Source organism: Triturus cristatus, chromosome 11 (assembly GCF_964204655.1).
Source record: "Triturus cristatus chromosome 11, aTriCri1.1, whole genome shotgun sequence".
Classification (NCBI taxonomy): domain Eukaryota; kingdom Metazoa; phylum Chordata; class Amphibia; order Caudata; family Salamandridae; genus Triturus; species Triturus cristatus.
In genome coordinates, this window is record NC_140594.1 from 438,254,279 (window position 1) to 438,278,506 (window position 24,228).

Consider the following 24,228-nt stretch of genomic DNA (forward strand, 5'->3'; position numbering starts at 1 on the left):
ATGGGGCCACGTAGAGGCCAGAGCATCCACCTTCCGAGATCCCACTTACTGAAATCGGGCCAGAAAGCAGGGAAAGAGAGCATTTGTGCTTGCGAAGAGGTCCACCAATGAGTGCAAATACTTTTTCAAACTAGAGTGAAGTGGGATTGAGGAAAGGACCTGCTTATCCGTTCTGCCATGGCAAAGTAAAGTCATGGAATATGGGGGGCTTAAAGAGCTAGACTGTTGATTTCTTCCAGCTCCTGATCTGGATTGATAAAGATGCCAATGTTGGAGAGCTCATCCCAGACTGTGTGTTGGCAAAAGAGTCTTATACAGCATTGTCATTTTGTTTTGGTTCACCTTATTCTGTATGTGTGACACAAACCTGAGGAGAAATTGCCTTCAGATGTATCTAGCTGGAAGAATTAAGGCATTTGGAAGGAAGCTATTGCCCCATAAATTGAAAGGAATCTCATAGTTGTCCCCCATTCCAGCTTTCTGGTATCTGTTGTGACTATTACAGGAGCTGAGAGGAAGAGAGCAACTCCTTGTTTTAGTTTTGCTGAAGAAAAGACACCAAAGTAGGTAGGTACCGCCGAATGGTGTTGGAGACTGATACCAGGGTGTTGATGTCCTGAGAAGGAAGTCCATGTTGCTGTAGGTGCCAGACCAGGGAACCCACATGCTTGTGAGCCCTCAGTACCATGAAGATTGAAGATGCCTGCAGACACAAAAGAACACAGAAACACAAATATTAGTTATGCCATATGCAATTGGTAGTCCCCTAAAGCTCCCCAGATCAGAACTCTCCATTTCACCCTGCACTAGCAGCCAGATTCTGCCCGGGCTGATTGTCGACTCTGCAATACAGATGAGTACTGTTGCAACCTGGTTGCTATCAAAAACAGAGGAATCACACCTCCCATCTGTGCCTGGAATCTTCCCTGTGAGCTCAAGATCCTGAGTTGCAGTTTTTGGGAATTATTCATGAATCTATGTTGCTGCAGGAGATGACAAACCCTCACTGTGTCCAGCTAGTTCGCTGCAGTAAACGGAGAATGGACCAGCCAATCGTCCAGATAAGGGTGGGCACGAATTCCTGCGTTGTGTGAAAGGGAAGAACTTAAAACTGCCACACCCGTCCTAGCACACAGAACCGTAGGGACCTTTGGTACTTTGGGATCACAGGAATGTGCATGTAGCCAAACTGAAGCTTAATGGCCAATGACCATCACCAGAGGATAAACCAGTGCAGTGCTTTTCTGCACTGTATCCATCTTGAAGACCGTCTTGCTGATGAACATCTATCCACAGATGTGGAGTACAACACAGATACAAGTTTCCACAGTAAGTTAATCCATTCTGTCCATACTGTATATCATGTACTCTTTATTTTTCACAAAAGTAGCATAGAAACAGCCAACGCGTTTCGTCCATTGCCTGTGGACTTCATCAAGGCGTGATGAATTGTCGTGTTGGGTTCTCCACAGTATAATCTCAAGCAGTGCAATTCACAGTTGATAGTACGGCACTATGTTTTACTGGGCCCTCATATTTTTAAGGCTGCTTGATAGTCCTAGTGCAGCAATTTAGATCGATAATAACTCGGACACCTTGATAAGTGTCGGTTGTCGCTCCATAAGTCGACGTCTCCCTGTTGAGGAACATGTTCAGTACTCTTGAGAGTGATGATCAATCTGCTGAAACATGAAAGTAGACTACTGGAATATTTTATAATCTGGGTGCTGACCAAAGCCCAATTACAGGTGAACCTGAAAGCCATTTCAATATAAAATATAACCGAGCACATAGCTCTCCTTAAATCTTACTTGGAAAATGGACCTGACCCAGCCTGATGAGTATGTTCCTTATTATGGCCCCAGGTATGAGGGAGGGGCCCAAGATATGAGGGAGGGGAAGGATGTTGAGAAGTTTATCTGTGTCCGGGTCACATGATGGATGGATGAAGGAGGTGGAACAGCCTCATAGGTGTAATTACTCCAATGATGCAAGGATTGATGAGGCAAATTGCCGGGTTTATCGCCACAGCAATCTCACGTAAAATCCAAATGTGGTACAGGCAACTGGTGAAATCAAGTTTATTTCCAGATAAACACTTTTCAAGGACTATAATGCCCACCTAACCAAGGCCGGAAAACTTGTTTATTTTTCATCCAAGGTTATGACGAACCTTGACTTCCTTGCCGAAGTAAAGCTGTTGTTATTTTCCGGGTGACTCCAGGTCCCCCCGCATGTTTTCTGAAATACCTAAGAGAGGTAAAAGAGCTTTAAATATGCCGCGACTTCCGGCCCCACGCATGATTAAGCCGGTAAACACCGGCTCCAGCCCAGCTGTGGAGCACCATACCGGAGGTTCCGACCCCCATTCGTCCGCAGCTGTTTTCGGCTTCCCGCCTCCACAGAAGCCAGCTGTCGGCGTCCATCTCCCTGCTGTCATCGGTTCTCCTCAAATGCCTATAGCACTCTTAGAGCGCTTCCGGTGCATGACGCCTTGACGTACACTCTCATCTGTGGGAAGGGAGGCGGGGAGGTTGGGTGGGGAGAGGATCGAATCGGGGGGGTTGACCAAGGTCCTTAAGCGAGTCCGGCATGATCAGTACATGTCTTAGGTAACCCGTGTCGTGTGCGCACCTCTCATGTATGTGGTGTTGGAGTCGTACATATTAAATTCAGTTCAGATTGTGTCACGACGTCACGTGCTGCTCTGAGTCGCAGAGGCTCCGCTCTGGTAAAATGGGAAGAGTATGTGACCTCACGGCCAGAGCTGCCGACAGCAGTTTGGGAACCAGGTTCAAGCCTGGGCGTTGGCTCAGCATCCTGTGATTCTGGGCAAATCACGTAATCTCCAGTGCCCACCAAAAATGAATCTGTCTCCTTGTGTAACGTAACCGGTGCTCATGTAAAGCGCTCCAATACCTTCGGGTCGAGTACGCGCTATATAAATCTGCAACAAAATATTAGTAATTATTCTCATTTAAGGACCTCAAATCTCCTCCCACCTTCTGTTTTGTTTAGTATGTATTTTGTAAATCCCAATAAATGCGTAACGTGTACTTGTAAATTGTACCTTCAGTCTGTGGGGTTTGTATAGTGGATGCGTTTTTTACTATCAACCTTCATTCCAGTCGTTTTATTGACTCGGAAGGATGACTGGCTGAGTGAACCGGCGCTGATTTTGAACCCATTAACATGGAGACAAACGGAGGCTTGCATTTTATGCATTAATCCATTGAGCCATGACAACTGTCTTAAACGCAGGCCAGTAATTAACCAAAGTCATTAATCCTCAAATGTGATAAGTTTTGAGTGAAATATTCTAGAAAGGCACAAAACACTCAAAATCCGTTTGTGGTGGACGTTCGTGTGTGGAACAAATTCCCTTTGAGTTTTACAATACTTTGTAAACTAATAGTTGTTTCACAATGTTTCGCAAAAAACAACCAAAAAAAAAAATTACGTTTTGTCGTAGCACTTTAGCAGATTTCCCCCAACTATTTTATGGAACGTGGAAGCAGAATTCTGTGAACAGCCTCTGTTTTCGCTACTATAGAAAATAAACTGCTCAGGCCTTTAGTGGAGAATGGGGAAGGAGAGGAGCACGAGAGAAGCTTTCTGCACTGCCAGATGGGACACTGGTTGTTGAACTGTGACTAAGAGTGGTTGTTGGACTGACAATGGGCAGTGGTTGTTGGATTGCGGATGGATTTGAATCGAGGGTTGAAAGATGGTTGTTGAACTGGTGATGTTAGTCTGGTTGTTGAACAGCTGATAGAGAACAGTTTATTGGCTATGAACGTGCAACCGTTGTGGGACTGGGAATGATCGTTGGAATTGTGATGGGGAATTGTTCATTGACTGGATTTTGGGCAATGGTTGTGGGACTAGAAATAGAACATTATATTGGGAGTGTGGACTGTTGCAGAACTAGAGATATTTAAGCAAATCGTATAAGAGAGGACTGTGGGACTACGACTGGGGATAATTATTGGACTGGCAATGTGGGAAGGTTTTTGGACACCTATTTAATGATCTTAAAAGAAAAGCTTATGGGGTTCATGGGGATAGCTGTGTGACTTCCAATGGTGGTTGTTGGTAGGACTAAGGTTTGGGGTTTGTTTTAGGAGGGAATATTCGGTTAGTTGTGGGAGTGTTTGTGGAGAATGGTAGTGGACCTGGGTGTGGAGAGTGGTTGTGGGCCTGCGTGTGGTGAACGGTTGCAGGACTGGGAATGCAGAATAGTTATGGGATTGGGTGTCTGGAATTGTTTTGGGACTGTGTGTGGAGGGTGATTGTGGGGCTGGGGTTGTGGGACTGGATATGGAGAATGGTTGTATGACTGGGTGTGGAAAATGGTTGTGGGAATTAGAATTGTCAGAGTCCTGGCGATGGTTGGTGTTAATGTTAAGAGGGTTTAGTGGGATGGCATCTAGAATAGAGCGTCTCGTTGCTGTACGCTACCTACTAATCAGACTGAGCACATTACATGCGTTCCTGTTTATCCCTGTCTTTCTTCTTTATTTACAGGTGGACAAACTGCATGACAGAATATCTCCAACATGGACTACTACTCCCAGTCATGCCTGGTTCCCTGTGGAAAGGACAAATACATTTCCAGGTAAGATTTCTTAACCACTGCAAGGGGGGACATTTGAAGCATCCTGTAGCCCTCATCTGACCTCCTTCTCTCCGCTGTTTGTATTGCCCGGGGTATACAGTGGAGTGATGGGCTGTCCCTGGAGTGAGTAGAGAAGGAGGGGGAGCTCTAGGGGCAGAGGAGTGTTGAAGAGAATCCTATACTGCGAGCTTCCTTTGATAGCAACTTTGTTGGACATGACATGGAAGGAAGTTAGAAGAAAAGATCTAGGTTCCGTTGAGTTAGCAAGCCTTCACCCGTATTTTGGTTGCCATGTTTATTTTCTTGCCTCATTGATTTACCAGACCTTCCCCATTATATGTGGAAATTGCAGTGTTACTCACAAGGGTTTAGTTCTGCTTACAAATTTTAGATCTGAAATTTTCTGACATAAATTTCTCTGGTGCCATTGTGTGACATCAAATATAAATTTCAGGGTTTATTTAGTATGCATGATGTTTTCTTCATTGATTTCGGCTGGTTCCTTTCCTTGAACATAAAATCAAATTTCCCCTACAGTCCACTTGCTGAGATTGGTGGTGAATACATCAAGCATTTTCAATGCAATAGGTCTCGCATTTGCGATATTTTAAGCTAATAGCATTGTAAATGACAATACCTTTTATTTATGTTTTAAAAACCAAAACATAAATAAAAGCCATTGTCAATTACCATGCCAATGGCTCAAACCTGTGTAAACGGGAGACCTATTGCATTGCAAATGCTTCTTTTGACGTTTTTGTCAGGTCTGGCGCCTTGCGGTGAGGGAGGTGGGCTGTGTGGCTGGCCGAGCACCTGTTCTCTTTGCCTCGGTCTTCTGGGCTCTTCCTTGTCGGGTCAACTCCAGCCTGTGGACAGAAAGCTTTGTGTGATCCTGGGAATCGCCCTTCTCTCGTCTCTCTTGCCAACACAGTGGTCTTGCTCCCTCTCTCCTCCATCTGCTCTTTTACCCCAGTAAAGGTTTGATGCCCATTGGTGGGCAGGGACAGCACTGCAAGCCTCAGTACTTTTGACCCTACACCCTTCACCAGTACCAAATGCCCACGTTGGTGTGAAGCACACAGTGGGGGTCCAGGTCCCCCAGGTTGAGGAGAAAGGCGAGCTCCCTATAACCTTTTAGCACACGCCAACGATCACACATTATAACGTATCATACATCTGTTTATGCTTAATCTGTGGCTCGTATTAAGTGCACTTGGTTTAAAGGCATAACGTCTGGAAAATATTTCCGATTGTGGTTTTCCCTAAATAAACACAAATCAAACTCACATGATCACTATTAGCATTCATACATTATACCCCTACAAAGATCATGGCCAGTTTGGGCGATCTGTGCTTGAATCTGGTTTCCACCTTTAATCTGTGTGATCCTGGGCAAATCTCTTTACAGCTTAGTCTCTGCCTCGTTTATTTTCTCTGTCAAAACTATGAGTGCTCAGAAACTGACTACCTCCAAGAAACAAACGCAATGACTGTTGCATTAGGAATTACACATGTAGAAAACGTGTCACCTTTCCATACATAGCGTCATAATAACATCCCCAAATATAAACCTTTATAAACTCGTCAGCATGACAGGCTAACACTCAATGAATTACAAGCATTTGCTATGCAATCGGTCTCGCATCGGCTGTTTGGAAAGTGAAAGCGCGCATGGCTCGCTGAATGTAAGGAAAGCATGTTGTGGCTGCAGTAGGAGAAACTCATTAAAGAAAATAGTGCTTTCAGGCTAAATAAGACATACCGTATAAAAACCGAAGTAAAAGGGCCAGTCCTCATGAGAAGTTACAAATGAAGACAAGGCAGTACTAAGGAGGGACAAACAAGCCAATGAACGAATCAGAAGCCAGCATTTACTAAGGACAATGACACAAGCTAATGACAAATATGTGGGGAGAGTGGGCGGGGCTTCAAGTCCATACTCTAATAGAGCATGCCTCGCAGAGCAGCGCATGCGCTGCCAAGGCTCAACCTAAAAACAGAATAAGTATGGGCTGTGGGTTTTGTTGCAGTAATGCAATGCAGTCATATGCCATGTTATGGCTATGAGGGGGACTGAAAGTGCCAGGGAAGATCTTGGTGATTAACTGGGATGAGTTGACCTGGACTGAAATGCATGGTAGGTAGAGAGCCTAGTGCCAGAGTAATAGCTAAAGAAACAGAAAAATGTGATTGTCTCATTTTTTGGTGGTGGTAATTCAGGCTGCTGAGAGAGGAAATTTGTTTTGGAAACTGTGATGTTGCCATCTTCCCTGTATGCTTTTTTGCATACATGAGAGAGTTAGTGCAAACTGATGGCTTAGGGATGGCAATAAATAAATTGCCATCATCTGTGACAGAATTTTGTTTCCTATTTCAAATTGATACTTTGAGGACTTGCTTGACCGCGCAGAAGCCTGCAATATCTACTGTCATCAATTCTTTAAAATATACACATTTGACTTTGGCTAAACCCAGAGGAGAACCACTCTGTTACCTCATACTATTAGCTGTTGTGTTCATCATTCCTCCTACCAGAAAGAGCAAGGACTAGGTTTCATCTGAAAAGTATACTCAACTATCGCACTACAACATTTATTTTTTCTCTTCTGCATGCTGTCCATACAGAAAACAATATTTTTTTGGTTTGTTTTTAAACAACTTAGCAAAGGTACTAAGGTAGGCCTTAATGTGATAAATATCATTTGAGCATGGCATGAATTTAAACAGCATCTATTGAATGTCTGAAATTACATGAGTTGGCACATTAAAGACAGCCCGTTGGCTTTTCAAATGCATGTTTTGTATTGGCAAGTAGAAAAAGAGATTGATCATACACCCAAAACCTTAAAAATACTTCATAGTCTGAAATTCCACATGTATGGCATACTTTATTACATCATCCCATCTGCTTGGCTTAATAATGCATAATTTAAAAATAGGCAAAATGACCCTGCTCCATATATCTTCACTTCTTGATATAACTTTAAAATCAGTGGAACAAACTCCAGTACCACATTAGAGGCTTTTCCTTTCTTCTTGAGTTCTGCAAGAAGCTGTAGACCTGGCCTCAAGGCTACCCTCACACACCTGCGAAAGTACCAGGAAACCTTCACCGGTGATAGGGCGCCATAACATAAAAAACATAACATATAAAGCATAACATACATAACACAAAACATAACACAACACCCCTAAGTAATGAGTACCTGCACTTCTTTAATGTTAAAAGGAGGTACCTGCACCTCTCAGTATGGATGCAAAACATTTAATAAAAGGTTTCTGGAGCTTCTCATTAGCAGCCAGGTACTCTTGGATAGTAACTACCTGCACTTGCATTTTTCCTTTTCAAGCACCGTTTAAATCATATCAACTCAATAATTATCATAGTATGATACTCATTCTATTATTGAGAAAGGGCTGGGGAGCTAATTCATTGGAGTACTTAGCGCTACCCTAACAATATTCTTGGAATACAATTTTCACTTATGAAAGGGATAGTCACAAAGGGTGGCGGAGCGAGAAGAACTGTACAGAATAAACCAGTGTTAATCTGGAAGAGAAGTGAGTGCTATATTCTAAAACACCATCTCTCTGCCACTAGAAGTGTCCTAGCGAGTGACATATCACGTACACGGATTTGGTAAGATGGGCTACACAAAGTAATTGAAGCACATGGAGGGTGTAAATGAAACTCAAGCAAGATGGCCGACTAGCACACTCCAGAGTAGGACGATCAGTAAAATGGCCGCTGGAGGAGGCTGGGTATTGTTTGCATATGTTCATCACATTTCAGTGTGTTTAAAGTATAATCCTTGTTGTCTTCTGCCAGAAGTGAGCTGCTGTCCCATTTGAAGACTTACAACCTGTACTATGAAGGACAGAATTTACAGCTGCGCCACCGAGAGGTAAGTGTTCCCTGGAGGGCGCTTGCTGCAGAGGCCAAGGAGAGGTTTATGGGTTCCTGGGAGATGGACGAGTGAGCCATCTTTCTATGTGATTGATGCCTCACAGAACGACCCACAATGCTTTCCCTGAATCGTAGCCCATCTCCTTGTTAGTGTAATCTCCTAATAAGTAATGTATTTTGTGCATGTCAAAATTGACAGCTCGTGCTCACTTATTTGAAATCCTTGCCCTAAGATTGTGTGAACAATTTTAGTAAATGTGGTTTGTTGAACTCAGGAAAGAGTAATGCAAGAGATGGATTGTAGTCAACCAGGAGAGGAGGAGGTGGGAGAACTCCTGACAGGATGTTCTTATGGAAGACGGTAGGGCTGGGGCAGAGTTAGATTCCTTTTCAAAGCACTGGCCTTTCTGTACCCCCTGATTTCTGTGTAGTCCAAGGGGACCTTTGAACTACTGGCGAACATTTTTGTGTGGAGGATTCTTGTACAGCCCAGAAACATTTGCAGCAGGCGCCGACAGATGCTTCACATGCTTGACTTTGTCACATTTTTGGCTCATCATATATTTTCCATTATAATCCGTTCAAGTTTATTAAGGCATTAGGTTTCTTTATTCATTTAGTAACCAATGTTGACATACAAAGCATATCAAATACGTTTTCTTATTGGCATAAAGATTGAAAAACAAAGCTACACAACTTATCATTATACACTGCAACATACACTGTCAAAATTAGCATTGCCTTGAGTATCTCTCCTGCACTGAAGTTGTTTTAACCATGAACCAACACCATGCATTTATGCATGATCCTTTGTACTAGGGTATTGATCCTATAATCTTGTTGAGTTCGAGTACCGCTAGTTACTCTTCCACAACTACTGATCCTCTATATAGTGTTTGTGTGATTTCTTTAGACTTGACTGATGACACTCGAGCGATCTGATTGGCCCGATCTGTGTGAACAAACAACATAGCAAGGGAATCTATGATGATGTAAGCACTTCTTACCCACAAACCTATGAGAATATATCCAAACCAGGGGATTTCTTAAATCGTCCTAACCCCAAATGGCCGTCAGTCTTTTGTTGTAATGTAAGTAGTCGCGTAGAAATACGCTGTTCAGGAGATACCCCACCGGGATCAGATGTAACTTCCAGCTCCGCCCTGATGGCACTGGCTAGCTGCCGGCCAAGGAACCCCCATCCCCTTGGTGTTATATGACGTCACTAGATGTCCTAACAAGAAAGGTACCACATCTTTCCTCTACCAAAAACGATAGCTTTATTTTTAGTTACGTTCGTAGTAAAGTCATTTAACTTGGAATACTCCTTCAGGGCGTCTACTAATCCGTTTTTAGCCCCCATGCTTTTTTCTCCCTCCCTCTGTGTGCTTTTCCGTCTCTTGCACTTGGTAAATATCTGATATGGATAAATAAGTTATGGTGCCTCCCATCATCAAGCACAGGCTGAAATTATAGGTAATATCTGATCTGCTCTGATTACTGGAAAGCGCACATACCCATGGATGCTCGCGACGCTAACCATTAGGGCTTGTATTGATAAATGAGCTAGTGGGCCACAAGCACTCCCAAAATAACCGATAGATTCAGATTACAAATAATTCATAACAAAATGGCTCCCTTACATTGGCAGTGGTGGGAACCAAAAGACAACGATTACAGGAGTTACCAATACAAAAGGACTCCAGTATATTTTCTTTTATTGTTTAATGCCTGTTTTGCAAAGAATACTTTTCCCCCTATGCTTCCGCTGGTTGTGTGGCCTATGCTGTGTTTCCTTTGTGTTGCAGGAAGAAGGGGAGTTTATTGTTGAAGGACTCCTGAACATCTCCTGGGGCTTGCGTCGGCCCATCCGTCTACAGATGCAGGACGATAATGAGCGCATCAAGCCGCCCCCTTCCTCTTCCTCCTGGCACTCTGGCTGCAATCTCGAAGCACAAGGGTCAGTACTGTGGGATCCCCTGGGCTGTGAACAAGTGAGTGAGATGGTGCTTGAGAGCACCACATACGCATGCATTGTGCGCTTTCAGGCAGCAGTGTAGTCGATTGTCTGTTTTTTAGGCATATGTGCTTACTTAATTTGGTAAAGGAAAGATATGACTCTACTGAGAAAGTAAAATCACATTTATTGTGATTATTATTATTTTTTAAACAGTGAGATTTATCTATGAAAAGTGCACCTGAACTTTTTGGCTATTTTGCAAAACATAAACACCACTGACATTCGCTTCTTATGATGAGCACTGCAACCACAGCTCCGTCCAATGCAGCACTGCTCATGACGCCTCACATAATAATAATAATAATCCACATTTGTAAACCGCGAACAATCACCCGTAAGGGTCTCTAGGTGCTGGGGGCCGTCAGGAAGATTAAGCAAGCTATTGCCCAGAGTCACATGGTGCTGGGCTAATCTGCCGCCGGTGCCGGGGATCGAACCGTGATCCCCAGATTCCGGGGTCAGTCGCCCTGGCTGCGGCGCCACACCTCTTCCTTAATGTCACAAATGATGTAATGTCTCCGTGTTCCCAAAACCCACTGTAGAGGACCTAGGCTTTGCATCTGCCAAAATCCTGCGCCCAAACCACATGTCCAAAACCTTGCTTTGACTGTTGGCCTTTATTAGTTCTTTTGTCTGATTTTTCACACCTATTTGTTCATTTATGTCTGTATGTATTTATTTTCTGTTTGAAAACAGTTAACAAATCATCTAAAAACCCTCCTTGTGACAATTTTAATAAGGTTTACTTAAATGAAGAACCTGTCTTTGGTTCTGATTTAGGAATTAAAGGACATTTGTCACTTTTCTGGGATGCCCACATATCCCGGAGTGGTTTAGATTTTCTCCCTTAATGTGGTACTTTAACGTCAGGCATCCTGTATTGCAGTGGTGGCTGGTGACATCTGGAAGTGGTGCGGTGTAAAATTTGTGGTGGAGTGCACAGCGGCGAGTGAGCGTTGCGAGAGTGGCGGAACAACCTTATGGGTGTTTGGAGGGGATGTCCCCCCGAGATTTATTTTTTAAAAAGAGCAAGCAAATGGTGCATTTTCAAGCAAATTTGATAAAGCAAGGTTAATAAAGCAATTCAACTGTTTGTCTGCATTAGGAGCCACAAAGCTATAAAAGTTTACTTATTTTACAAAAGTATTTATTCTGCTTTTTTTTCAAAAGCACTAGATAGAATAAAGAGCACATTAACATGAACAAATACTTATACACATAAAATGAAAACATTAAATAGAAAGTAAAGGACAAAAAAGCATATTCTGCTTCTGCATAGCCACAGCCTATGCATGGCATATACACTGTTTACCTAAATAACACTAGCTACTTTTATAGCAGTTGCAACTCTTCTAACCGAAGAACGCATGGATGGGATGTTAGGCTACAGACTGAGTGACATTAACAGAAAAAGGCAATTCACCCCGTTGGGCCGTCAGCAGACAGAGGAATTTGATGCCTGAGAAGACACTTCCTTTGTTAATTAGTAAGTCTACTATTATGTGTGTTGGGGCAGGCACAGACCTGCTAGCTGCTGCCTGTATTCAGACCGGCGCCATTTTTGCCTTTCCTGCCTTCCCGCCGAAATCCGAATTAGTTCTGTTTTTGTTTGAAGAGACATGTTAACTGCCTGAGGTTTTCTGCCCAGTAGGTCTGTCAACTTTGCAGGAAATGTTCCCGGATCAGTCAATACAACTGCGGGATTTTCTGTACAGGGCAGGGATTTCATTTCTTATTATTAAAGTATACAAAAAATGGGCATAAAAATAGAAGAGGGGATACCATTTTAGGAAATGAAAAACTGCGGCCGGTGTTGAGACCTACATAAATAAACAAAAGTCCACTATATTAAAAAAAGTAGTGCTGAGCACATACTGTTGCGGATATGTCTCTCACAAAAGAGGTGGAAAATCGTGAAAGATATTAAAATGGACAGGATTTTCTGTTGTTGTGTTCCCAATTCCGAAAGCTCAATCCATTCGGGAAAAATGTGTGTGATGACAAAGGCCTTGTGGAAAAAGGCAAGTGTACAATAAGCTCTCTGTGCCAATGGAAAGTTGATGATAGTGGGTAGGAGGCAAATGGATGATCAAGGGCATATGTCACCAGTTTTTAACTCTATGTGGTAAAGTGCTCTGTGTGTAACATCAAAAAAAGTTGCTATTTTTCCAGGTCCAGCCTTCGAAAAAAAAAAGGGTTATTATTACATAAGAATGTTAACGTTTTTCAACACAAAATCAGTGTTTTACCACATACAAGTAAGAAATCATCTTTAGTAATGGTGCTACATCCAAGTGTAATGAACATGACGCCGGACCGCCCATCCCCTTCAGACTCTGAAGGGGGTGGGCAGTCCGACGTCATGCTGACTGACATGATTGTCAGTTCTCCCTCGGCGATCTGAACTTAAGTAAACTAAGTTCAGAGACGCCAAGGGAGCGGTGTGGGTGGGGGGGGCAACGCCCCCAATGGACGCACCGCCACTGCTGTATTGGCTGCTAGAGCATTTTGTTCAATAAACCACATTACAGTGGTTCTCGAATAGTTCAAGGTACAAATAAATGTTAATATAAACTTCTTCCCCGGTCAGTAGGGTATGTTTTTAAATTTATGAACAATTCTCCCACCGAACAGTTCTCACTGTTCTCAAAGGCATTTGTCAATATATGCAAAATATTAAATGTGATAGTCTAACCAATATCTTTTTTTGACGCACATATCTGAAAAATACTGTATGGTTTTACACTGGTCCAAGATAAGGGCGTAGTCTTCTAAAGTGAAGTTGTACTCAATACTGGCATCGAGCTTGCTTTCAAGTGCTCCCAGATTTGGCAGAAAATGGAACTTGTGGCACAAGAAATAGCATTTTTAGGTCTCACCTACACAGCGTGTGCGCTGTGCTGCGAGGCGTATTATTTACAATTCAGTCGGGTTACAACCTTCCCATAGCATAGCATTAGTTGTTTTTGTTGTCACTCTCATTTGCAACCTTTTCTTTACTCTGCTATCGTATGCTTCCCTTCCTTTCTTGTGTTAGCTCCTCACTGGAGCATGGACCAAGTACATGTGCTCTATACAATTTTTTTTCGAAGAATTTCTTTATTATTCCAGGATGTGCAAGGTAGTTCTCTACTTAACACAGGGATTTGGCTTTTTATTTATATTGGTTCCACCTTATCTTCTGTCTGTATTGATGCTTCAGATACTTACACCCACAGCTATACTTCTCTACACCACTTTACTCTAAACCCCTCCACTTTACGCCACTATGACACTCCACTCCACTGCATGTCACTCTGCAACTCTACTCCATGCCACTCTGCAAATCTACCCTACTCGGCGCAACTCTACGCCACTCCACACAGTGCCACTCTTCTCTACTCTTATGGCTCTCCACGCCACTCTCTGCTACTCCACACTACTCCATGCCACTCTACTCCACGCTACTCTATGCCACTGTTATGTTAGGAGGACTTGTATAGCGTGATAATCACGCATGTGGGTATCCATGTGCTTAGCAGGTGGGCAAGCAGCTGTCTCCTGGTAAGTTAGTGAAAAAGCCTGATTTTCAGCTTCTTGCAAAACTCTAGTAGCGAAATGGAAGCTCTAATATGGTGGGGGAGGACTTTCCATGCATTGGTGTGGACATAAGAGAAGGCACGGTCTGCAGCTGTGGCTTTGTGGTTCTTAGGTACGTTTGCCAGTGAGGGTTTGGCTGAGAGGAGGTGCCTGAGAGATGTGTAAAAGTGTATCCGTCTGTTCAGATATGCAGGGCCGGTTTTGTTTAGTGCTTTGTGGGTGTGCTTGAGCAGTTTGAACTGGATACGTTTGTGAATTGGGAGTCAGTGCAGTTCTCAGAGGTGTCGGCTGATATGGGTTTAGTGGGGTAAGTTGAGTACGAGTCTTTCTGCAGCACTTTTTATGGTCTGAAGCCAGTTCAGTAGCTTCCCAGTGATTCCTTTTTAGAGAGTGTTGTCATAATTTAGTCTGCTGGTGAGGAAGGCCTGAGCCATTTGAAAATCTTTCATAGCATCTTAAGGGTGTGGAAGTTGATGGAGGCCACTGCGTTTACTTGGGCTGTCATGTCCAGCTTGTCACCCAGGATGATTCCCAGCTGGTGTTTGTTGAGGTGGGGAGAGAGTTTCATATTTATGGCTTATTCCATTACTTTGGTTTGTTAGGGTAGAAGGGAGATTGGGCGGTAGTTTGCTAGAAGCACAGGGTCTGCCAAGGGTTTTTCTTTAGCATTACAAGGAACATTGGTCCATCCAGGAAGGGTATATGAACAATGGCACACAGAACCACTGTAAGCTCTGTGATGATATTATCCTCAGTGAAGATGCAATACATTTATTAAGTCTAAAACAATTGAAGGAAAAAAGCAAAAATATATACAGCATTACGTGAGTAAAAAGTTAGAAGTCAGCAGATTTCCAGACCTCAGGCATTTAAGTACATGTGACTTTGTAAAGGAATACAATTTTAAACGGTCACAATTAAACAAGCATCTTATGCTCCACAGAAAATCAAGTGAGTCAGTTCTGAGTCAAGATGCAAGAGTCGACGATATTTCGATCCCCACTAGAATAGGGGGATCATTATCAGGACAAAAGGTTTTATTCTCGAGTGATAGCCTGTACATTGAAGGAAGGAAAAAGAGGAGAAGAGGAGGGAGAAGAGAAGAAAGGTTATGGCATTATGGTGGTTCTAAATAAGTCCGCATGGACAAGACACCAGTGTGTAGTGCTGAACTGCCTGTGGCGAAGGAGGACTGCCAAGGAGCTGAGTGGCAATGTGCCCCACAGGTTGGAAGACAATCGGAATAATTGCCCGGATAGACAAAAATGATTTTAACAATTAAATCATGCGCTGTGATTGTGGCTGCGACCAAGGTTCTAACTGGCTGTGCATGACGGGTGATAGCCAAGTCATGCAAATAATTGAAAGAGCGGACCTGTGAATAATCGCAAGTCAAAGTCACGGTGGGGGGGAAGAATAAAGGAGTATCGGATTCCAACGGAGAGCGGGTGCTGTAGTGCCATCAGCCGGAGTGTTTGGGCGACTGATTAATGCACGTCGATCTGAAAAGTGTTGAAAATTAGAGAGTAAGTAACAACATGATAAAACTTGGGAAGCCGACTGATGATAGTGGTGTTCAACTTACTACAGTAACGCTAGCAGAAGCAATGGTGACGTGGGGGAACCCTGTCCATCTTCATATATATTTCCTGCATCGGAGCCCCGATGAGGATAGTTAATGTTCGGGCCAATGGGAGAGAGGTGAACAGGTTCCGGTGGGATCCCTGTAAATCAAGGGGGTGGATGTCAATGGCCAGCACGGGTGAGATAGTCACCGTTGAGGCTTACCGTTGAGCGAACAATGGCATAGTTCAATCGTAACCCGCAGTCCTGCCGTGGGGCATATTGGCACTTTGCTCCTTGGCACTCCTCCTTCACCACAGGCAGTTCAGCACTACACACTGGTGTCTTGTCCATGCGGACTTATTTAGAACCGTCATAATCCCATTTCTTCTCTTCTCCTTTTTTCCCTCTTTATCCTTCCTTCAGTGTACAGGCTATCACTTGGGCATAAAACCTTGTGTTTTGATGATGATCCCCCTATTCTAGTAAGGATCAAAACGTCATCGACCCTTGCATCTTGACTCTGAACTGACTCACTTGATTTTCTGTGGAGCATAAGATGCTTGTTTAATTGGGACTATTTAAAATGTTATTCCTTTACAAAGTCACATGTACTTAAATGGTCTGGACATCTGCTGACTTCCAAACTTTTACCTACGTAATTCTGTATATATTTTTGCTTTTTTCCTTCAATTGTTTTATACTTAATACATTTATTGCATCTCCACTGAGGAGAGTATCATCACAAAGCTTACTGTGCTACTGTGTACCGTTGTTCATATACTCTTCCTGGAGGGATCAATGTTCCCTATAATGTTATGCATACCCTTGGTCCCTTCTGACTTACAGGGTTCCCTTAGCTCTTTACCAATAAGGGCTTTTGTTTAGCAGTGCGTTGACCATTGTGTGTTTCCAGGCATCTGGGAATGTCTCAAAAGTGTTGAAAGTGTTCATGATGCGGTGAGGACTTCGCTGATGGGAGGGTCTCCCATGTTGTAGCTGGGGTGTGGTTAAGGGTCTGTAGGCGATCGGAGTGAATGATTCTCATGATGTTCTGACTGTTTCTTCCATGATGAGTGTATTCCAGGTCATCAAGATTTTGCTGTGGGTGTTTGAGGGTAGAATGGAGGCGATGGTGCAGGGGTTTGTTTGAAGGTCGAAGTTGTTATATATGGTTTTGATTTTGTTGCTGAAAGTCGGATAAGCTCTCCTGCAAGGGGTCAATGTAGTTGTGGTGGCCGGTGAGGTGAAGATTTTGATGGTTGCAAAGATTTCTCTGCTGTCTATGTACTCCTATAGGGCGTTTGTCTTTGATTTGTTGGTGGTAGTGTCTTGGAACTCTTTTATATCTTTTAGTTGTTTTCTAGGTAGTTTTTTCATTTTCTTTTCAGTTGCTTGCAGTACTGTTTTGTTACACGGAGCTCTTCAATGTACCAGCTGGCCTGTTTCTGTATTTTCCTCTGTATGTTGTGTTTGTGGAGTGCGTGGGAGACTGCACATTTTATTATCCATTCGTCCAGGTTTTTGATGTCTTTGTTTTAGTTGTTGGTGGAGGTTGTTTGGTTCAGGCTCCACTCTACTGTTCGTCACTCTACTCTGTGCCACTCCACACAGTGCCACTGTTGTGCACTCTTCATCTCTCCATTCTACTCCACTTCACTGGATGCCCCTCTACTCCACACCACTCTATGCCACTTCATACTATTCCACTCCACTCTAAATCACTATCTTCTATGCCACTCCACTCCAGTCTATGCCACTCCGCTCCAGTCTACAGCACTCCAGTCTATGCCACTCCACTCTACTCCATTTCACTCTACTTTATGCCACACCACTCAGATACTCTACTACACGCCACTCTATTCTGCGCCACTCTACTCTACGCTACTCCACACAACACCACTCTTTGCTACGCTACTCCACGGCATTCTACTCCACACCACTCTACTCCATGCCACTCTACACCAATGTATTTGACTCCATTCCATTCGAATCCACTCCACACCACTCTACTCGACTCCACTGCACACAATGCCACGCCACACAGTGCCAATCTACTCTACATCACTTTTCTCTAAGCCACTATACTCTAAGCCACTCTTCAGCACACAATGCCACTCAGCTCCACTTTTCCATGGCAATCTATGCTACTCCATACCGTCCTACTGTACTCCATCCTGCTCTATGCCACTCTACTGTATGCAACTCCACGCCACTAAACTCTACGCCACTGGACCCTAAGCCACTCTTCTACTTCACACCATTTTACTGTACTCCACCCTACGCCACTCTGCTTCATGCCACTCTGTGCTTCAGCACTACACACCATTCTACTTCACACCATGCCACTCTACACCACTCTACTTGACTACACTTCACACAATGCCACTCTACCCTAAGCTTCTCCACTCTATGCCACTAAGCTACTGTACTCCATTGCACTCTATTCCACACCATTCTACTGTACTCCATCCCACTTTATGCCAATTTACTCTACACCACTCCACTCTATACCACTCTACTTTACACCACTTTACTATATGCCATTCTAATCTACTCCTCTCCAGTCTATACCACTCTACTCTACGCCACTTTACTCTATGCTACTCAGCACTACTCTACCCTACTCCACTCTACAGCACTCCATGCTACTGTCCTATGCACTACTCTCCTTTACCTTCACTCTATTCCACGCCATGTCACTAACTTTTAACCATGCTGAACAGCAGCCACCACCTGTACAACATGGCTAAAAGACTGGAAAAGTCAGTAGCTCTCATACAGGTGAGACCTATTGGCTTTGCCAATACTTGGTTGTTAAGGTTGTTAAGCTGGCAAACTGGAATAAAGACACACATTTCCTGGTTTGACATTTGGCGACTTGACCACTTGATACAGCTCTTGTACGCAGCTCATTTGACAGTATGTAGTATGGGATGCGTTTGTGCTAGTGATGCATGGAATACTTCGAGACTGTCCCCTTACCATCATGTACTGTTAAGATACAATCAATACCTTTTTTTTTTTAAAAAAAAAAGAAAAAGTAAATACTTTTTTCTATCCTGCAGATCCCAAACCATTCCAAACCCAATTCCAGATATTCAGATTACCGACACAGACAGCAACACAGACGAACCTCACAGGACAGGTGAGAAACCAGCCATATGTTTGCTTTCTAAAAAGCATATACGTTGACCAGGGGGAGGTTATGAAATCCTTTATTGAAATAATTCTGAGTTACAGAGTTCATATCCATGTCTTAATAAATCTGCCACTCCCAGGAAGGCAATGACCCACATTACCCAAATTTATATAGTCAAGTCTTTATAGTGAAATTATTCGAGGGATTGTTTTTCATTTGTTCTAAGAGGAAAAAGTAAGCTGCATTTGTGTATCTGCATAAGTTGAATCTAAGTTATAATCTGGAATCATTTAGTTTGAAGTACAAGGAAAAATTCCAGGCAAAGTTGTTGAAATTAACCATTGCAAAATATATTTATTCATGGCTTAAAGCGAAAAATGCTTGCTGTGGGGAAACAGCATATCTTTACGCTCTCATTAATAATGCTCTTTTCCTATACTCATATTCCGTACATTGCCCTCAGGATGTCTTTAACTGGAAAGTATTGTTGTTTTTTAGTACTGCAAATGTGTGCTTCTTCTGAATGATGCTTGTGAATCTGATCTCAGCACTCACAAATATGCCTTTGTAAAGCCTGGTGCTGTAGAATTATTGTACAATCAAAATGACTTGTGCAAATAAACAAAGAAGACTTGACTCACAATTGATTCATTGGTGGGGCATTTTTGCTGACTAAACAATATAGTGGGCATATAGGGCTTTACATATTTTCTTAGTCAATCTCAACTCATGATATTTATATTTTATAATGCACAGACGTGGGTTGTATGTTTTTACCCTATGACCTCTACTTCCCCACATTTGCTTTATTCTGCCTTCACTTTTACAGCATATTCATAACATTGAACTAACGTTTACTTCAGCCCATTTACTTTGCCCAATTTTCTCTTGGTATTCTCTTCCTAAATCTAAGGTGTATTATAATGCTGTACCTTAATCCTTTTTTCAGTTTAATGTAATTGCATTGGATTTCATTAATATCAAACCTTACCCCAACCACACATTTAACAAAATGTTTGTTCTTTATTAATTGAAAAAATAATTTACTGTATATTAACATTAATTCTAACTCCAGCAGTAAATTAGATCAGTTATATTCTTTATAATTAAATAGTTCAAATTAAATAGACATATATTGTATCAAATCAATTTTTACCCCAACTTAGATTGAATTAAAATATCTAAAAAAATCCTTTTATCCCTAAAACTAACTTTAGTGTTGCATTTAATTAATGGTTTATTAACTGCATTCAATTATTTTAAGACTAACATTTATTGTAAACATCATTGGTTTATTTTCTAAGTATAAGTAAAATAAAAAGTAGTGTTTTTCAGCAGTAACCCTACCTTTGCTTAATCTGAATTACATTTGTTTTCATTTAACTACATTGATACCGATGTTGCTCTTGATATAACAATACATTTAAGTATAGTGCATTAACACAAATCATTTACTATTAAATTTGTCTTTTTTATTTTAATTATATTTACCACAAAACTTGTTTTTCTTATGGTTTGTAACAAAGCGATGGTCTAATTCAGTGTAAACAGACTAAAGGTGCTGTCAGTGTAATTGCATAACTGCAACAAATGATGGACGGAATGCTAAATGATTCAAACATTCTCCCCCAGTCAAGAGATCTGGGTTAAATCCATTGTTCTTTTGCCCACTACGCCACCCCAGTTTGGACGTAGCGATATGCAAATCAGTCTTGACCTTGTGCCTCATGGGAACAGCCCAGACCGAACTGCTAAGCCAGGTCCTTCCTGGACCTGAAACAAGCATCTTGGGAACGGTTTCGGGGTATGTCCCCTTCATCAGCCAGGCTAGCTTGAATCCAGTGGCACAGTGAGCAAGGGATCCACGTCTGGGCATACCCATCCCACTTAGGGCAAAAAGTGTAACTGCAACAAATGATGGACAGAATGCTGAATGATTCAAACATTCTCCCCAGTCAAGAGATCAGCAGGGTTAAATCCATTGTTCTTTTGCCCACTACGCCACCCCAGTTTGGACCCAGCCATATGCAAATCAGTCTTGACCCAGTGCCTCATGGAAACAGTCCAGACCGAACTGCCAAGCCAGGTCCTCCCTGGACCAGAAACAAGCATCCTGGGACTGGTTTCTTTTGCATATGTTGCCCTAAGTGGGAAGGGTATGCCCAGGCGTGGGTCCTGTGCTCACTACACCACTGGATTCAAGTTAGCCTGTCAGGGTGATGCCCTGAAACCGGTCCCAGGATGCTTGTTTCTGGTCCAGGGAGGACCTGACTTGGCAGTTCGTGCTGGACTGTTCCCACAAGGAACAGGGTCAAGACTGATTTGCATATGGCTGTGTCCAAACTGGGGTGTTGTGATGAGCAAAAGAATGATGCATTTAACCCAGATCCTTGAGACTGGGAGTGAATGTTTACATTGTCCAGCATTCCGTCTATCAATTGTTTCTTTTGTCAGTGTAATTGAGGCAAAGTAAATGTCAGAGGGAGTTTAGGGGTTTTGTAAAAGTCAAACACACAGTCATGGATATGTATATTTGTTTTTTAGGCTTTTCCCAGAGAAATTACAAAATAACTGTGGAGAAAATATCATAATATGGATAGAAAACTAACGATGGAAAAGCTGAGGCCTTTATACATCCATTAACTGGACGCTCCATGTACATATGGCACATCATGAGTAACTGATCTGTGCTATATCTTAGGAGGAAACTCATTTTACATAAGTGAAGAAAACAAGTGACATATTTGTTAGATAAATGATTTGAAACACTTAATATAAAATTTGAGAATGTTCTAAAGACCATAAGGAAAGTGTAGGAATAATATGTATAAAAGGTGAATAAGTACCTTATTTCACAATTAACATTTTTAAATTTGAGAAATGTTTCTGAAATACTGGCACGTTTATTTTCCAAACAGAGTTTAAAATGAAACATTGAAGTTATCTCTGAAAAGTAAGATTAGGGACCTTCTTAAATTAAACTTTAATTTTGCAGTTATAGGTTTCCAGCATTATTTCAAATAGTTTGAGAATTCCCATATGTGTTCATGAAAAAGAATTCCTGCACGGCTGGTTCTACCAAGGGTAGGATTGTTCACATAAAAATCCTTTACAGCTTCAACTTTTCCATTCTTTTTTTCCTCCAAAGGGACAATATTTGTTCTGTGGGATAACCCCTTCTCTTCCACCACCAACAGTGGTGTTTGAATCTGGAAAGGGATTTATTCCAAACCTTGGCAAAAATAGGTCTCTTGCTATTTTCAGTGTTTGTGAAGGTTAGAAACAACTTGAAGAGAACCCAAAACTCAGGTTTTTGGCCCTTAATGTCCCAGGCTATTCCTGCCCTATAAATCAACTCAGCATCCATGTAGTACGCTGCACACATACGTAATGTTAAACCATCGTGGGGTAATAGTACATGTAAGAAATCAGGTTACTGGTTGTGAGGGGTTGAATCTTTATTCAAGGAGCAACCACAATCCTTGTTAAAGTGAGGCACAAGCAAACCTCGAATTAACCTGTGCTCAACCCTCTGGTAGCTTGTCACAGAGCAGTCAGGCTTAACTTTGAGCCAATGTTTAAATTATTCATCACTGCACTTCAAACAGTGAAAACACAACACAAGAAAACTCCTACAGCAATTTAGAAACATAGAGTACATTTTAATAAGTAAAACAGGACAAAAATGATAAAAATCCAGTGAGTAGAACCAGAAATATGCAAATTTAAAGATTTCAATGAAAATAGCATCACAAAGCCCTAACTGTGGATATTTGGTCGTGCCGGAACGGGACAAAGTCACAAGTTCAGGTCAAACGAATTGGAGTGCGGGCCAGATACAGGGACACAGATAGACCCTTAAATCCTGGTTGCGGAGTTTTGTGAGGTACCGTGCCGAGGATGCATCTTGCAGCCAAGACGATGCATCAGTTCAGAGGGGCTGTCAAGGATCTAGTCTATGAGGGCTTGTGATGCGCATTCTTGCATCGAGGATGCATCGTGCAGTCTAGGCGCTGGGTCGGTTCCGTGGAGTTGCGATACAAGATCCTGGGTCACCGAGGTTGCCATCTATGAGACGTTTGCGATGCAAGGGCCTGCACCGGGGAGCTTCGCACTTTGGCAGTTCTGATATGAGCTGTCGGGTTGATGCAGGGTTCTTGTACTCAGAGAAACCTTGCAGCAGAGGTGGTTCATCGGCTCTGCTCTGGATTGTGCGGCACAGCCAAAGTGATGCATGTGTTCTGCTGGATCCACTGATGGGCTGATAGAGCACCCTCTGGCTCATTTCCAAGGGTTCAGGACTGGGCTGGCACCACTTGGCAGGGTAGAACTAACAGATGGCAGAGTCCTGGGGCTGGGTTCAAGGTGGTTGGAGCCTTCTGTCCCTGAGGCTGTAGTCAGGAAGACAGCCATCTAGCCCTTGGAGTCTTTCTGCAGTCCTGGGTTAAACCGATTCAGGTGCAGTTCTTCTCACCCAGGCAAGAGGGTAGCAGGCAGCAGGGCCGCAGCTTTTTTTGCGAGCGGCAGTCCAGAAGAGTGGCAATCCTTTCAGCAGCACAGCAGTCCTTCTTCCTGGGAGAGAATCCATAAGTCCAGAAGTGAACTGAAGAGTTGGTGTCTGGGGTCCAGTATTTATTTCTGGGCCTTCCTTTGAAGTTGAAGAGCTTATAGAGGTTTGCCTTTGAAGTCCACATGTTTCCTGCATCCCCTGCCCTCGGCTGTACCCTAACTAGTATGCAGCCCTTTGTGTGGAGGCAGGACACAGCTTATTCAAGTGTAAAGAGGCTGTGCCCATCTCCACCCTCCCATCTTGCTAGTAATGGCCCACCCACGCATACCTAAACTCTCTATTGTGTGTGGTTGTCTAGGAGCAATACACAAAGCCCAACTGTCAGCTACATAAAGTTATGTGACCCAGAGACAGCAGAGACCGTCTGCAGATACTAAATGGATAAGGCAGGAAAAAGCCAACTTTCTGATAGTGGCATTTACAAAATTGTAATTTAAAATCTGACTTCACCATCAGAAAAGATTTTTTTATTACTATTCCGCAGACATCATACATGGACTGTTTACCTGCTCCCATTTGGAAATTATCACTTCTTAAATGACTTTAATTTGGACTCACAAATTCGGCAATTTGTGTATATAAGTTAAATTTACACCTGTAAATGCCTTAGACAACCAGACCTTTTAAAGCTTTCTGTATAGATACAATCACCAACTTTCATTGAGAAAGCAACCATATGATTTAAATAGTAAAGATTAATTGCTTTTTTGAGAGAATGATGTCTTTGATGAATACAAGACTCATAAAAGGGAATATCTTGCACAACGTGGGCAATAATAATTGTTGATCACATGGAAAAACTGGTGATTCATTTATAGGATAACAATTT

General features: G+C 42.6%; 1 protein-coding gene across 2 annotated transcripts in view; it reads left to right on the plus strand.

The window, feature by feature from the left end:
- The window catches only part of RASSF2 (Ras association domain family member 2), a 198,517-nt gene that overhangs the window by 129,895 nt on the left and 44,394 nt on the right, over positions 1 to 24,228 (plus strand). The window contains exons 3-6 of one of the 2 annotated variants that reach the window (XM_085636373.1): positions 4,528 to 4,618; positions 8,448 to 8,523; positions 10,334 to 10,485; positions 18,756 to 18,835. In XM_085636373.1, coding sequence (XP_085492499.1) covers positions 4,560 to 4,618; positions 8,448 to 8,523; positions 10,334 to 10,485; positions 18,756 to 18,835 — 367 coding nt within the window. In that variant the 5' untranslated portion in view covers positions 4,528 to 4,559. Of the gene's footprint in view, positions 1 to 4,527; positions 4,619 to 8,447; positions 8,524 to 10,333; positions 10,520 to 18,755; positions 18,836 to 24,228 lie in introns of both variants that reach the window. The other variant, XM_085636374.1, reaches the window with a different exon arrangement.